At 36.5% G+C, this 16861-nt stretch overlaps 1 protein-coding gene across 1 annotated transcript in view; it reads left to right on the top strand.

Annotated features, from left to right (window-relative positions):
- CCDC6 (coiled-coil domain containing 6) overlaps positions 1 to 16575 on the top strand; it is a 48666-nt gene extending 32091 nt beyond the window's left edge. Inside the window, exons 5-9 of the mRNA XM_033065536.2 lie at positions 1545 to 1705; positions 4222 to 4378; positions 7634 to 7734; positions 11481 to 11605; positions 13899 to 16575. Coding sequence (XP_032921427.1) covers positions 1545 to 1705; positions 4222 to 4378; positions 7634 to 7734; positions 11481 to 11605; positions 13899 to 14090 — 736 coding nt within the window. The 3' untranslated portion in view covers positions 14091 to 16575. The remainder of the gene's footprint in view (positions 1 to 1544; positions 1706 to 4221; positions 4379 to 7633; positions 7735 to 11480; positions 11606 to 13898) is intronic.
- Positions 16576 to 16861: the final 286 nt, after the last annotated feature.

Below are 16861 nucleotides of genomic sequence, written 5' to 3'. Positions count from 1 at the left end.
TATCAGTGATTGCTTAAAGTACATAAAACTAACCAGTACAAGAAATTACCTGGGAAAGCTTGAAGGAATTTAATGAATTTTTCAGCTGCTCTTTTTAAAGTTTCTGGTTTGTGGTCAGCTTTAAATTTATTGTATTTTACTCTGTTTGTTATATGAGAAGCTCTTGGTTTTTTTTCCCTGCCTGCTTAAAGAAAACTTCAGCTTTTTCTCATTGCTGTGCACGCATGTCATTGAGACTTTCCAATGCTTCTTTAGTAGAAGTTAAGACAGTGGCTCCTTTTATTATTGGAAAAGCTAAAATTAAAAATACGCATGAAAACAACCATCTCTTAAATGTTATAATAACAAGAATTTTGTTTGGGAAGGAAGTAGGAGAGAATAATGACTAATGATTATTAATACCTTATTTTTTATGCGTTTATTGATACATTAATGTGACTCTTAATCTTGGCTGGGGCATCAGAAAACACCTGAGCCTGAGTGAACTGCAGGTGTTGTAGTTTTATTTTACAGAGCCCTGCTTTGTGGAAGGTGCTCTGAAGAGCTACATGTGGTATTCAGCAGTGGTAAATCCATAGCAGGATGAGCCTTTGGTAGGACTTTTGTGTATCTTGGTTTTAAAGCCTTCTTTAAGGCAAACCGTTTCTGGTTTGATTTATCTCAGCCTGGACCTCTCTCTGTGAGGAGCTGTGCTGGAGTCAGACCTGCTTTAGTGCCTTGTATGGTACACATGAATACTGCACCTTCAAAAGTTGTGTTTGCATGGTGCAGTCCCTGCTCTTCAGGGCAGAGTTGGATCTGGCCTCTCAACATATTCCTTCTAAAGTTTCATGCTTTCAGGGTGGAAAATACTTCTATGTTACCTCCAAAAATCATAATTTAGAACCATGTGCTTATTTCATAGCAGAAGTTCATTACTCTTGAGTTTACCATCAGTTCTTTGAAGTGTTTGAAACCTTGATTATATGAAACACCTTAATACCTTTTTGTCTGGAAATTTAAAAAGAAAAGGGTAGTCTATTTTACTGTCCTTTAGAAAATTCCTGTGAAAATGTGACTATTCTTTTGATAGCAGTGAAATGCAGAAAAGCCTGTGTTTCAAGACAGACATACTTTACTCATCATTAAACTTCACTGTGTGTCCTTCCTCCAAGAACATAAATGTAAAAATTTATAAGGCATTTAATGAATTTTCTTAGCAAAAACATTGTGTAGTAAGTAGCATTTGAGGACAAAACTGAGGTAACTATAGTCTAAAATTTGTTTTTCCTGAACTATATGTTGTAATATTTTGGAATGTCAAGGTCTGAATATGTTAGAAAATTCTTCTTTACTAGGACAACAAATTTTACTTTTTTTTTTCTTTTTTTTTTTTTTTTTGGGAGTTAAAAACTAAACATTATTACTCCTCCCCAATTTGTCTACCCTGAAACAGTAGTTAAAATAAGCCCTACATACCTGTCAGAATCCTTGCAACGGCTTTCTGGGCAATACAGAGGTTTCCATGAGAATGGAAGGTAAAGTTTGCACTATTTTTCATACAGAATTTTGCAGGAGAAATTAGACCAGCCAGTGTCAGCGCCACCATCACCTAGAGACATATCAATGGAGATAGACTCTCCAGAAAATATGATGAGACATATCAGGTTTTTGAAGAATGAAGTGGAGAGGTTAAAGAAACAACTGAGAGCTGCACAGTTACAGCGTGAGTAAATAAGTAAATTTGTTACAAATCTTCTGAAGTTTTTGTGTTGTAAGATTTTTATATGTACTTTCTTGAGTTTGAATTTAAGGTAGAAATGAGAAAAAATGGGGCAGGTTTTGGTTACAACATCTTCATAATTGCAGTGTTATTTCCTGTTAAAATGTATTTTATACTGTAGTTTAAGGTTTTCTTTGGCTTTACTAAAAGGATGTCTGAAAGAATCAAAAAATAATCCTTGACTACTTTGTGCCACAAAAAAGATGTATCTATCTTTTTTTTTTCCAGAAATTTAGCAGTATTTCAACATAGAAATTTTTCAAAACATATTTATGGCCTACTTTGTAGGAGTTGTGTTGCAAATTAAGAATTACTCAATTAACAGCTAGCGAAATAAAGGTGAGCTGTGTATAAGAATTTCCCTTGTTAATGATTGTGGCACTCTGAGGCAGCTGTTGCCCAGTATAGCAACATTAATTGACTGTGTCCTTTCCTATGTAAGATGGCTTTGAAGCTTAAAGAGCTGTGTAGAAGTCATCACATTCCTGTTGTGCAGGGCTGGGGCCTCTTGCCCAGCAGTGGGAGCTGTATTTTGCCTTGCCTTCCCAGGAAGGAGCTGTGCACTGAGCACATGGCTCAGCTGCCAGGAGGCTACTGGCACCTTCCCTTGGACCTTACAGTGCCAGTCCTTCATTCCCTCCTGCTGAATTTAAAATTCCTCTCTGAGAGTCAGCAGTTCTCCCTGGTTCTGAGTCAGTAGGGTCACACTGCAGTTGGTAAGTGAGTAGATACCTCACCACATGGCCAGAAAAACTGGGCAAATGCAGAACAGTCAGTATCATCTCCCTGGCCCCTTGGCCAGCCAGGCTAACTGGAATGTTTCAACATCCATTTAGAGAAGGAACTTGCTAGAGGCAGCAGCCTTCTTTCAAGACAGAGATGATGGATCAAGAGTGCTCTTTTGCAGAGACCTTTGCACAAGTTTGTGGCATTAATCATTTGTGGCTGTTAAAAGAAGATAAGGACAACTAATCTTTGTACTTGCAAATTCTGCACTGCAGCCTTCACTTACTAAAGTTCAGAACAAAAGCAAGGCCTTAGATTAAAAGTACTCTGTGCAAATCCAGCCTAATTAATTTCACTTCAGGTATCCTCTATTTTTAAGTGGTTTCTTTTTGAACTACTGAGATTTAGAGTAAAAAATTGAAAGCATTAATGTCAAATTCACATTGAAAATAAGAACTAGGTTTAAAAGGACTCTCTCCTTTTGTGAACAGGTTAAACAGTACAAATAGCAGAGCTGGTAGGAATGGTGGATGTGCCAGTCTGCAAGCAGAAGATGAAACGGAAATACAGTTTTCAGATTCGTGTTTGTGATACATGGTCATTACAGAACCTCTAGTATTCTTCTTAAGTACTTAATGAAACCTGCCTTTGAAATTCTTATACTTGTTATAACATTTTTTAGTACTGAAACACTTCTAGAAAATGATTTGGTATGATAATAGTGTACAAGATGCTACACTGTTATATTTAAAAGTGATATTTCTGCAGAAGAGAGATAAATCACATGTTGTTAATAGCTTGGGAGCAGGAATATTCTTTACCTTGAAGGATGCTGCATAAAAGAGTGATGACAAAGCATGATGAATTGTTTTGTATTTTCTTAATATCAGGGATTTTAACTGTAAGTTTGCTCAAACATTACAAAATCTCAAAAAATACATTATGTGTCTCATAAGTCTTCATCATATATTCCATTTTGAGTAATCTGTGACAAAGCTTCATAATTTGGCTTTTCATAATTTGACTTTATAATTTTAAATAATCTGTGATACCCGACCATTTGAGTGATGTTTGCTGAACTTGTTTAGAACTGATGACTCAAATTGCCCTTAAATGTAAAGAATAAGCCTCTTGTTGGCTTCTAACATTAAAATTGAATACAGTTTTAATATTAGTATTTTAATATTGATGCATGTTCTGTTTGACACTTTCTATGATAAGATGTGTAACTGAAAGAGTGTTGTAGAATATATATAAGGTAGCAATTTTAATACAAGTTTGAATTTGGAGTTTCAGAACTTGTGTGTGCTTTGTCCTTCAAAATGAAAATATACCTTTAAAGTAATTTCTTCAGTGTGTTGCAGGAAAATCTTTGTAAATGTGGAATAGCATTATTTTTATGGAGCAGGAATCAGTATTTTTTCTTAATGGTTTTAGTAATGTTTTCTTAATAAAATTTTGCTTTCTTTTCAATTTTTTTTTAATAAGTACTTTTGGTTTAGGGTGATTGTTTTTGTTTGTTTTTCTTACATTTTATTTTCAAACTTATTTTCAAGCAATAGTTTATTTTAGTAGCTACTGTTCTGAATTAGGCTTTGAACTAATGACCAAGGTGAAAATCCTGAGCGTTTTCTACACCTTCGTATTGAAGTATTGGAGCAAAATTAGGCACAATATACTTGGCTGCCTGAGAAATTGAATTTTAATCAACTTAACAAAATGATGAATTTCAGATTCAGAGAAGATGGCACAATACTTAGAAGAGGAGCGACATATGAGAGAAGAAAACTTGAGACTTCAAAGAAAATTGCAGAGGGAAATGGAACGCAGGGAAGCTCTCTGCAGACAACTGTCTGAAAGTGAATCCAGCTTAGAAATGGATGATGAAAGGTTTGTATTTTTTTGGCCATCCAGATGTGTTGCACTTATTTTTCAGTATTTATACTACTTTTTGAATATTATAGAATAATTTTAGAAGTAACTTGTATGTGGGTTTAATATGCATATCAAATTTCAGCATTTCAGGAATTGTATTATTGTTGTACAGAAACTGCATTAGTTTTAACAGTGAGGAAGAAAATATTTATATCTGAAGATTGTTTAGGAGTTTGATAATATATATTGAAATAAATGCAGCTGTGGAGTTGAGAATCAAGCTAATTTGATCACACCACCTTTGTTTAGCCCCTGACTTGGTAACTGCAAGGAATTCTGTGAGGTAGGGACATCATTTTTACTTGGGCCTGATTTGTCATTTGCAGAAAGTAAAATATGTTCAACCAAATACAAAGGGATACTGTCTAAAATCTTTGAGAGAGGAACTACTTCCAGAACTGTTAGGTTGTTGTTGATGTCCAAACCATAATATCCTTGATTTTTTTTCTCTGTTGCAAGCTGCTTTGCTTACCCTGACCTTACAGATAGTCTTGAATTTTTCATGGTTTATATCGTGCCTTTTAGTGTTTTCTCATGTCATAGAAATATGACAGTGTTACATCTTGGAAGAGGATTTTAAGTACATTTTGAATAAAACATTCTTATTTCTTATCAAATACTCATTATTTGGTTGTATTGTTCTATATTATTTTGGATTTATGGTGGTCCTTTAGAATAAATTAAAAAGTTACTCTGTGCTGTATATTTTTTCTGATACTGAGAGATTTCTATTTTCTCTTGGGTTGTTAATATGTCTGTTATAAGATGTAATTTACCAGAAACAAAGTACCATATATTTTGTGGTAAGGAGTACCCTAAAAGTTCAAGGTAGTGTGTTCATTCTAATGAAACACCAAGGCAACTTGACTTATATTGCATTAGCATCTGGTGTTAAGATGTAGCAAATGCTGTATAAATTAAATTGTTAGAAATCGGAGATTCTGTGGTTGAAATTTTTTCTTACTAGGCTTACCTTTTCTTCCCCTATTTATAGTGCAGTGGAAGTACAGTCAAAATCTAAATCTATGAGAATTACCAGTATTAATCCAAAATTGTAGAGTACCCTAATAATTTTTTATCACCCACTTGTAAGTAGTGGTAACCAGGAAAACGCAGGAAAATTTGATTAACTATTCTGTACTTCTAAGAAATTGTTAAGTTTGATTTTTTTGGTACTATAAAGGCCTGACAGTAATTCCAAATCAAGTATTTGCAGTGTAAGTAATAGAAAGCAAAGTGAAGAATAAAGCAGGCACTTGTAATTAGCCTTAGAAGACAAAATACTTGTGGAACTCTGTGCAATAATGATTTTAAAATGTCGATTTTTGTCAGCCTACATCCTCCTAAAAATGATAGTGGTGATGGATCAGCTATCTATTTCTTTGTTGCATTCTGTTAGCTGATGATAATTATTGCTTGTAGCTGAGGGTAGGTGAATATGCTTTCCTGAATGTAAAAGACACAGCTCTCCCAAAACCTCTTTATCCACAACAGCAATACCTTTGTCTTAATCCTCCATCCTGTTCTGTGGAGTAGCAGGGTTATGCCTGAAACCAGGACACATGCTAATGGGGTGCTGCTGTTCCACATCACCTAAGCCAAGTAGTGGGATGACTTAGAGGAAACTGTTTGTGTAGAATAGAAGTGGATTAAATCAGAGATGCTGTCTTGCTGGAACACACACACTGGTCTGCATTGGAACTTACTGTGTGTTGCAGAGGTAGCTTAGTTCAGTTCCATTAATCTTGTCACTGGTAGATCTTTTAAAACCTTGTATATTTAATCAAACCCAAATTTGTTAGTTCATTAGTTTTCTGTTGTTCTCTGTTAAAGCTACCTTTATTACCTATAAAGGTTATACATATATATTACCTATAAAGGTATATCAAGGTTATAAAGGTAACTTTATTACCTGGTCTACCCAAATTCAAACCAACTTTGGTATCACTATACTACCTGCTGTACTGCCTGTGCTAGGGCATGTGGACTGTTAACTCTGAATATCCTGGTTAAAAAACAGGAAGATGCAGTATCAAAATATGTTTCAAATATTGTATGGACGGACTTCAAAGTAGTCGTGAGTTCCATCAAATAGAAATAATTTTAATGCTGTTCCATGTTGCTGATTTTTTTTTTATCATCATGGGGAAATAAATGCAACTACTAAGAATTCCTGAGAAGACAGTGACAGAGGAGGAGACAAGTAAGAGTCAAAGGGCTGTTAGCTGTCAAATTTGGCCTGCTGCTGTGCTGTGTCCGTTAAGAAACACAGCTGAATCTAATAACGTAAACCCATGTGCACTGATTTGTAACCACATGGAGAAGGTGAACAGGGGGGCCATCTAAATCCAGATAGTCACTGAAAAATCTAAGTGGAGAGTGCCTAAGCAACCCACCCTCAGACTGCCAGCCTAGTGCTGTGGGAAAAAAAGCCCGTAAAATCTCTTGAGATAAAACCAGCAAGTGGCAGGTAGGAGTGATTGGTATTATTTTTATCCTTTTATATAGCACTTGATATCTCTGAAGAAGCATCACTGTAGTCAGTGAATGAAGGGCAAATAAATATCACAAAAATTATTACAGGTGGGGAAAAATGCCTTGCCTCAGGTTCTGATCTGTTCAGTTTATCATAGTGAAGTGTGGGAAGTGTCTTGCAACACAATCTGAAGTACCTTTAGTAAGATGGTCCTGGGTTGAAAGTGTCTCTCTTTTCCAGTGGCAGAAGACAGGATGAGTAAATGTTGAGACCAGAGGCATTCAAGTAGGACACAAGACATGTTCTTAATGATCAGCTGTTGGAACAAATTATTAGTACTTTAATGATTTCTTCACCCTTTTTCATGATTTCAGATTAGTGCTGAATGCCTTTCTGGAAGATACACTCCAGCCAACCAAGCTTTTGAGTTCAATGTAGAAGTCATGTGTGAAGTGCAAGAATGTAGAATGGGTCAGATTGGATGACATGGTTTGCATCTCTGACCTTAATATATACTATTTAATCATATGCAACTTGTATGTTTTAACTGCAAATGCTTAAGATAAGTCCGGCTGTTTCCATGGAAAATTAAGCCAGTGTCAGCAATGACAAGAGTTCCTGTCATGACTTCCTAATGTGATTCTTATGGGAATTGAAAAAAATCACAGTGAAACATTTAAAACATGGCACATTTTAAAAGGTTGATCTAATTATTCTTTGCCTTTTTTTGTTAGATATTTTAATGAGATGTCTGCACAAGGATTAAGACCTCGCACTGTGTCCAGTCCTATCCCTTATACACCCTCACCAAGTTCTAGCAGACCTATATCACCTGGTAAATATTTAACCCAGTTTCTAAAATTATTGTATGCATCACATAGTAACGTGCCCTATTAATATATTTAGGTCAGCAGCCTTTCAAAGCTAGTTTGGAGGAAAAAATCCTGCATCATAAATGCAAGAATAGTTTTGCCTTAGGTGTCTTCTAGTGCAGCATGTTCTTGGATGGTGACCAGATATTCTGTATTTCAGATCTGTGGACAGATATTGAAGATCAGTTAAGTAGCTATCACTTGAACTTTATTTCTTTTTCGCTCTTTTTTCTCTCTTGCTGTCTTTTTTTCCCCCCTTCCCTTCCCACACAAGTTGCACAACAGACCACAATTCAAATGGATTTCTAGAGTCTGATGAAGAAATAGTAATGAGACTGATATTGTACTCTGAATCAAAACTTCTTAGAGAAGTTTAATCTTGAACATATTGGAAAAAAAAGTCAATTTTCATTTCTCTTCAGTAGAGAAATGGCTTTTGTATTCTGCTATTTTCTATTACTAAACAATAACTATGAATTTAATAATTCCTGTCTCACATGCTTTGTATAACAAAGGCAAACAAACATTTTCTGATTTCTAGTTAACTGAATATATTTCAAGTAAATGAAATGCATTAGTGTTAGTAACACATTTATTGACTGAAATTTAAAATCCCTTAAAATTGCACTTGGACATTCATTACAAGTTGTTGGCAGTGGGTGTTACATGGTGCTCACAAACACCTTGTACATGAAGAAGTTAATTGTGCGTGCCTCGCTTTCCCACGTTCACCTCTAGAACCTGCCAGGTAGATGAGATGTGCTCTGTGTTGACACAAGGTGGGAATGAGACATTTTATTACACAGGTCTGCTAGAACATGTAAAATGTCTTTAGATCCTTTAATTTTCAAGGTTGACTGTGGTTTCTTAAAGGTCTATAAATAGTTTTCATCCAGATGTTGCATGTGTGAAAATCAGCTATTGGCCATAAACTGTGTTATGGTGTTAGAGATGAGCAGTGTGACTATGAGTTTTCAGGTTTTTGCATTTATGAAATGAGCCAAATTCCAATGTTTTGCAAGGTGTACTACCAAGAAAATGATACACATTTTCTTATCCCTTTTCTATAACTGGGTGTACAGAAGTGTAGTTGTGCCAGCAGCTGCTCTGGAATAACGACTGGGCATTCATTGTTCTCTGCGTGCAGCCTTTATAACAGTTCAGTATCCAGCTGCAGGTTGCTTCTGCAGTCACACAGGGATTATAACTACAGCTCTGTGTGGGACAGATTACCTGCTAACTTACAGGTTTGCATCTTATGTTACTTAGCAATGCACCCTGTTTAGGTGCTTATGTGTTAGTGCAGGAGAACTCTGTTCAGTTTTTTCCTACATTGAGACTGAAGTGTATTCCTTGTTCCCTGTGGACTTGATTCCCAACAGTAGTTGATACAAGAGTGAGAATTTTATCCCACAGACAAGGGATGCTGAAACACACTCTCAAACACAGCTGAAATGATTGTTTCTAACAGAGTTTGAGTTTGGAAATTTTGGTGTGGTAAATGTTCCAAGCTAGCTTGTCTGCACAGGCAGAAGCTGCATTAATCTCCTTTTCATCTGATAAATTAGTACCAGCAGTTGGGACATTTCAGACTTCAGAAAAATAGAAGCAGCAGTTTATTAGAGAACTAATGAGATCAGTAGGGAATTTTGTAGAGCTGTCTGGGATAAATGAATGCAGTAATGGATTAAAACAAACAGTTTTGGAGAGTATTTTGTATCTTAAACAGTGCAGTAAGATGATGTCAAAAGTATCAGCAAAGAATAATAAAACAGCTGTAGGTTGCATCAATTATTTGCATGACTTGGCATATTTCATTCAGGAAATGATGTGCCTTGAATATGTGGAAGCAGAATTTGTAACCAGTTAGAAATACTATAATTTCATGTGGATAGCTGGTTTAATAGATTGGATTCTGGCTTCTGAATCCCAGAGTCTTTTGTGCCTGCATGGCTTGGGATGCTACTTTTGAAGACTCTTTGAAGATGAGATACTGCTGAGATTTCTAGCACAATTATCTGTGCTAGAAATCTTCCAGAACTTTGAAGACAGTGTTATTACTGCTAGTCCTAGGGAGCTGGGGATTAGTTGTTCTAATTACCAGTTAGTCTTCAGTATAGATAAACTGTTCTGTACTTTGCCACTAGGCTAGACAGATGTTTGGGGCTGCAGAGATGAACTATCCTGTATGTATGTGCACTGCTCTGGTTTTGCTTCTTTGGCTGCCATGTAGAAATGCATTTGTCAAGTTTATGGAGCTGGATTATTCCAAAGCAGTTCAAAATTGCTGTGTTACAAATGTGGCTCTGTTTTGTCTATTATTTCTAGGCTCTCACCTCTGACTGGCTGCCTTGTCACCTCTCTGAACATTGACTTGTTTCTATCCTCGTGCTTTTAAAAAAGCACTCAAGTATAGCATGTGCTCTACAGATAGATTGTGTAGTCAAAAGGCAGATTAATTTTGTTGTTACTCTGTAGTGGCAGGGATTCCATGGGAATAACTTGTAATTTGCACATACACTGATGTAACAATCAAACAGAATTGAAGGAAGCAAAGGGAGCCTGTTTATGTGACTTCATTAGTGATCTGAGGCTTGTTCTGTTACCTTCTTGAGATCTTGTCTCATCTCTTGTAGACAGAAACACAGGTGCATGCAGACAGGGATGATGCTGGGTGTTGCTGCAGGGACATTGTTCTGCATTGGTTTAGTGTTGGAGTGTGAAAACTGTTAAATCCAGTGTGTTATTCTAAAAGTTTAATAGGTCTTCAGAACTGTTTTAGGTCATTATTCTCCAAAGCAGTTGCTTGAGTCTAATTGTAAACAGCTGAGAAAAGCCCTGTCTTGTTCCGTATGATGTTTTTGTCAGAAAGCAGAAAGGAGCAAAAGGTTTTGGAAAATGTGCTCTTTTGAAAAACTTAAACTGTTTAGAACACTGTAAGGTGTAAACTTGAAGAATTTGGTAGTTGCTGTTTCTGTTTTCCTTGGTTAAATGGAGCTATACAGGAACTCTGCATTTTTATAATTGAGTTTTTACAGAAAGTAAATACTTGGATGAAAGAATTAGGTATTTGCAGTTTTGAATATTGGACTTTCCATAATGTAGATAAAACAAGTTGTAATCTATTTAAGATTTAATGTTAGTTGCTAGCCTAGTCCAGCCAGTAACATTTCCCAGCATATTTTAATTTCCCAGCCCCAAAGGTCATTAAAACTCTGAGGCACAACAGGAGGAAGCCCTGGTGCAGATCTTGTATGCCTTGGAGGAGCCAGCTACATCCATATTTTTTTGTGGAACCTCATTGTGACCCAGTCCTAGATGGCCTCTCCAGGCACAACCTCTCTGCTTCTTCAGACTGTATGTAGTCAGGGAGCCATTTCCTCCGTGGGGAAATGGCATGCTGAATGGAAATACTTAACAGACTAGAACTAAGCTAATATGGGAGTCTTACACCATTTGTCTTAAGTGAAAAGTTATGTTTAACATTGTATCATGTATGTTTGAAACATATAGTAGTATGCTACAGGGAAAGAAAATAAATTTGCCTCACACTTCAGTACAATTAATATTTTCTAGATGTCTAATCTGCAGCACTTACCCGTTTTTAGACTATCACTGATTCAGAACCAAAATATCTAAAAAGCCCCTCACACTTTAGTTTTTAATATCCAACAAGAATGTTGATGTTACCTTGTTTTAACAATTTTAGGTCTGTCATATGCAAGTCACACAGTTGGTTTCACACCACCAACTTCACTGACTAGAGCTGGAATGTCTTACTACAATTCCCCAGGCCTTCATGTGCAACATATGGGACCATCCCATGGTATTACAGTAAGTATTTAAAATAGTAAATATCTGTTACCAATATAGTTTGGTTTCTGGAAGTTATAATTGGTTGTCCTCAAGCTTTTTTATAAAACATTTTTGTAAATGTTTGTTTTTGTCTCCTTACTCCAAGACATCTATTGCTGCTTTCTTCAACCCTGATTTTCCTCTTCACCCCTCAGAAACTGATTCTTTTTGGAGAACCTTGTTTTCTGCAAAAGTATAGGATATATTATCGTCTTAAGGACAGTAATAGGTATCATCTTATGGATCAGCAGGCAGGGTGTGAAAAGTGATGTTCTAAGCTACTAAGTCTACCCCAGGAAGTAAAAACGTTGCTTTCATTTTTCTCCTAGTCTCCACCATCTGACGGATGAGTCATCTGAGGTTGCTTCAAGCTCAGGTTTTCTTCAGGATGACACACAATGCTACCATCATGTCACTGTAACAGGCAGTTAACTCTTATTTTCTATTGTCATTGGCAAAGAAGAAAATTAATATAAACATTTGTTAGGGCAATTTCTCATATCTTTCAACTGAATTTATTTCCTTTTTACCTGCGATGTTTGATGCATTTCTGCTTCATCGTGTTTCTTCTAAATATTTGTGGAGTTTAATGAGCAAACGAAGCCTAAATATTAACCATATGGCAAAATACATTATGGTTGTTGTATCAAGACCATTTTGATTTTTCTCAACAGGTATGGTAGTATGTAAATATTTGTTAAGGTTTTTGCTTATACTTGTCATTCTCAGATGTAAAAACTTATTTTAATAGAATTTTTAGTACCATGGTAAAATATAGCTGCTTCTGGTTTAGGTGGGTGTGCAAAGGTAATTGTTAAAATTTCACTGAGCTAAGATGGGGTGGGTAGGAACTCTACAATGGTAGGTAGGACGGAAAGGAAGCTGGAGCTCAGCAGGAGAGTAGAATTCTGGTTGGGACTCAGCCCATGGCTGTGTGTCTAACATGAGTTAGTCACAGGAAGATCTTCACACTTCTGGAAAACATGGAAACTAATTTTATAAATGAATTTATCAAGGAACTTGCTCTGTTCAATCTTTGAAATTTTTCTGAAACTAGAGGCTAGTTGAGTCACTGAAAAAGATCGTCTTGAGCACAAAATACTAATTGTTCAGAGAAAGGTATGGACAAGCAGCTTATGGCTTTGTCTCAATACTGATACCAGGTCCCCTTATATTATATGTGTGCAAATGCAGCAAATGATATTGTTTCAGAGGCATCAGTCAGTTTTCAAGAATCTCTTTATGTTTCACATTTGACTTGAATCTATTGTACATAGTTGTGCAGAAAAATAGATACAATATATTTGATTTGACTAAACAGCAGTTTCATTCTTGACTCTTCATTTCTGATCTCCATTACAGAATAAATTTGACTTTGCTGGTAGTACATTTGGTATAGAATTGTAATCATGCTTTTCCCCAGAGCTGACCACCTATGGTTGATTAGTAATTATGGGTAGGTGGTTTGTCATGCCATGAGGTTGTTAATTAATGTTAACCAGATTGGTAAGTAATGAGCCTTTTTGTTTCAAAAGTGCAGAAGTTAGTGTTATGGAGTATAATTTATATTTTTGCATTGCTAACATTGAAGATCATCCTTCCCCTCCCACCCCTCAGTTTGTAAAGATAAAGTGGGATTTAAATTTTTCTTTGTAAATGTACCAGTTGTTGTAAATCTGTAGTTTCTGTTGAGGGGGTCTCAATAACAACCGCTTCATTCTTGCAGCTCAAAGGGTTGTAATATTTTTTTGTTCTCCAAAAAAATATGGTTTTGTTCCAGTGTGTGGGCCAGAAGTCTTTCAGAGAGCTAGAAATTCTGGGCAGACTCTGGTACTCAGAACTTTCCCACCCACACTCAGGTACCACATGCTGGTAGCTGAGTGCCAGCAGCATGAAGTTAACGGTTCATCAGCACCTACCTGTCAGGCAGGCACAACTGGGAGGTGCCTGCAGCATCTCATTTCTTTGTAGGTTGCTGGTCATCATGGGTAAGCATATCTGCAGGACATGTCTTGTATTCATTTCCTGCAAGCCGACAGGAAGGAATGCATATTCTCTTTGATGTCAAGAGTACTTCCCATTTCCTTTGCTGGAACATTTATTTTATGTAAAAGTTGTATTGTGACTCCTGCAATGTTTTGAAATTTCTTCTTCCCACATAATTGTTCAGACTTCTTTGTGTGATTTTCTTTTTCCTTTGCCAAAATTAGGGGACTTGCACCTAACGTTGTTCAGGAGTGTGTTAAACATAATTTCAATATTTGTTCTGCAGAGGCCTTCACCACGAAGAAGTAACAGCCCCGACAAATTTAAACGTCCCACTCCTCCTCCTTCTCCAAACACGCAGACCCCAGTGCAGCCACCTCCGCCACCACCTCCACCACCTGTGCAACCTCCGGGCCAACCCACAGCATCGCAGGCAGCCAATTTTCAACATTCAGTGCATCCCTCCTCTCAGCCTTAGTGCATGTGCTCAGCAGTCTCTATGTCAGAAGTGGACTCATAACACGGAGCAGTTTACTAAAAGCCAAAGGCTTACTTGGCATATTTGGATTTGACTTATTTGCACTGAGGTTATATAGGCTTCACTGTTAATTGTGTTGTAAACGTTTGTATAAAATGCAGCCAGTGTTGTGGGTCTACAACACTAACTTAACAAAGTTTTCCATCAGTGTTTACTTGAACTACATGTATGTCCATTCTCTGGCTGGAACATTTGCTACTCTGTTTGGTAATACGGCATTATGTCGTTTTGCTTGGCTCCAAAGCTTCATTTTCCTTGCTTTTAGGTTTGTAAAATTAAAGGGATACCTTTTTATATTTTTTCATTACAATTTGCAGAAAATGAAAGGCATGATGGGCTACATGATATAAATTCTGAAATATTACAGTGTTTACCAAGCTTATGGAAGATCACTATGTTTCAGTCATTTAAAATATCAGCTTCTCGTGCAAAAGTGAGTCAGACACCCTAATCAGTGCCCAAGACACAAACTCTCTGGTGTTACATAGCAAATAAGCTTAATTCACAGAGGACACATCCATACTTCTCCTGTTTAAAAGCACCTCAAACGTATGGTACAGTCAGAGCTTTACACTGAGGGAACTGGCTTGTTGGAGTCTGTGGAATGTACAATTTGTGGACCTTAAGATTTGATGATGTCACTTGACATTTCTGTTGACCTGTAAGCTGCCCATACCGTGTGCGCTGTCACAGTGACTGTTGGGAAGTGTGGTCCTGCCCACAGGTTACTGAGAGCTGATTCAAGTGTGTGCTCTTGGATTTTTTTGCTGCAGAAGGCGATGTGATTGTAGAGAACAACTGATGCTAATTTCTTTCTTGTTAAAATATATTCATTGTGATTCCCCTGAAGCGAAGTTTGAACAGGTATTTTAAATGTTCAGCAGTCTGTTAGAAAATGAGAAGAGCATAGAGGAATATATTGGCATAACGGCCAAAACTTTGTATTGCTTGGTAGAAACAGTACAAGAAAGTAGCACAACATGGCACTAATGAATGCTTATTTAGCAGCCTAAGCCGGTACAATGTATAAAGAAATGTATTCTGAATACATTCTTTCCATTCATTTAGCACAAATAAATTGGTTTCACTTTGCAGTGGAACAAAGTGTCACTTCTTGATATTGACATCCTATTCAGTTATATTTTTCCTGAGGTTCCTGTTGAGTACTGGGGTTTATATATTATTGATGATTTTAAATGGTTTACCTCATATATATGGATATGTGGGCCATGGAAAATGACAAGAGAATGTTTATTTTATGAGAATATGTATCTGGCTATAAAGAGCAGAACATGAGTAATTTATCTTTTGTTTACAAAAGTTTGTTTGACATGCCTAATGCTTTATTAAGGACATTTTTAAGAAGGAAGTACAGCATTCTGGTAGGATACTAATACTTGTACATATTTTGTCATGTTTGCCGCTCACCTATTCAGTCAGAATTGCAAACTCAAAATCTTTATGAAAATAGTGCTCTAAATCAAAGTAGTAAGTTAAAATAATGTTGTAAAATGTTCTACTTAAAGCAAAATTAGAATTTCTTCACTGTAGCTATGTAATTTCAGCTCTGAGAGAATTTAGAGAAATGCATATGTAGTCTATTACACTTCTTAAACCAATATGGGATCAAGTGCATTATCGAATTACATTACATTAATTATGGTAGTGACTCTCCAGTCGATTTGTAAAGTTGTGGCAGACCTAAAATTTGACCACTGCTTCCATCTGAAAATAATTGACCATAGCAGATGGTCAGCTTTCCATACAGGAAACTCAGCTCTGAGCATTATAATTAAATAGAGCTCCTGAATCAATGATAGGATTGCATGGGAGAAAGTGACAGGTAGTCTGAGGTGGGACTAAGGTCAAGACAGGATCAGCTTAGTTTGTCGCTTTTCCTTTTGTAAACATAAGACAAAGAAAAAAATATTCTATATTAACTAGGACTCCAGTTCAAGTATCCCAGAATTTGAAATGGTGCCCTCCTTTTTGAAGTGCTTTGAGATCCTTGGGTATAAGGCTCTGTGGAGGGCAGTCTCGTGGTGGTAGCACAAATGTGAGTGCAAAGGAACGAGCCTTTGATGGTGTTTTAAGATCTCAAAATGTAAAATTGCCTAGAATAATTTACATTTGAAGTATATTCCAAAATTGAATTTGTGTAACCCAAGTTCAGCTGCTGTTATAAAGTGTCTTAGTGAACTCTCCTTACTGTTCCGGTGGGACTGTTACCAGAAGAAAGTAAAGAACTGACAAATGTATACTAAACCTTGAAAGTGTAAAAAGGCGCTAAATTGGCCTTATAGAACTAAGAAAGTTGAACAAACATTTGCTTGCAATCAAAAGTGTTAAACTCTATTTGTAGACTTTTTGAATAAGATGAGAAATTGTGCACAACCATCTCCTAATAAATGTAAATGGATTTTCAGTTTTTCTTGTGAATTATAGTCATGAATTATGATTCTACAGGTGTGATTTTATCAGATCTGTAGACTGGAGAAATTCACTTGACAATGAGGTCCAGCTCACTATAAGTGCTTAAGTGCTTTGTTTCTCTCAGAGGCACCTGGGTGGTTTTCTGACATCCTTTTCATCACTAATGCCTCTCAGTTGCACACTGCATTGTCACTAGTTGTGGCCACAGAAGTAATTTTTAGCTGTGTAGAGCATACCCCTTGACAGCTAAAGATTAAAAAAAAATAAAATCTACTTTT

Source organism: Catharus ustulatus, chromosome 8 (assembly GCF_009819885.2).
Source record: "Catharus ustulatus isolate bCatUst1 chromosome 8, bCatUst1.pri.v2, whole genome shotgun sequence".
NCBI lineage: Eukaryota > Metazoa > Chordata > Aves > Passeriformes > Turdidae > Catharus > Catharus ustulatus.
Note: the sequence above shows the minus strand (reverse complement) of the source record. Positions and strands in the feature narration are given on the sequence as shown.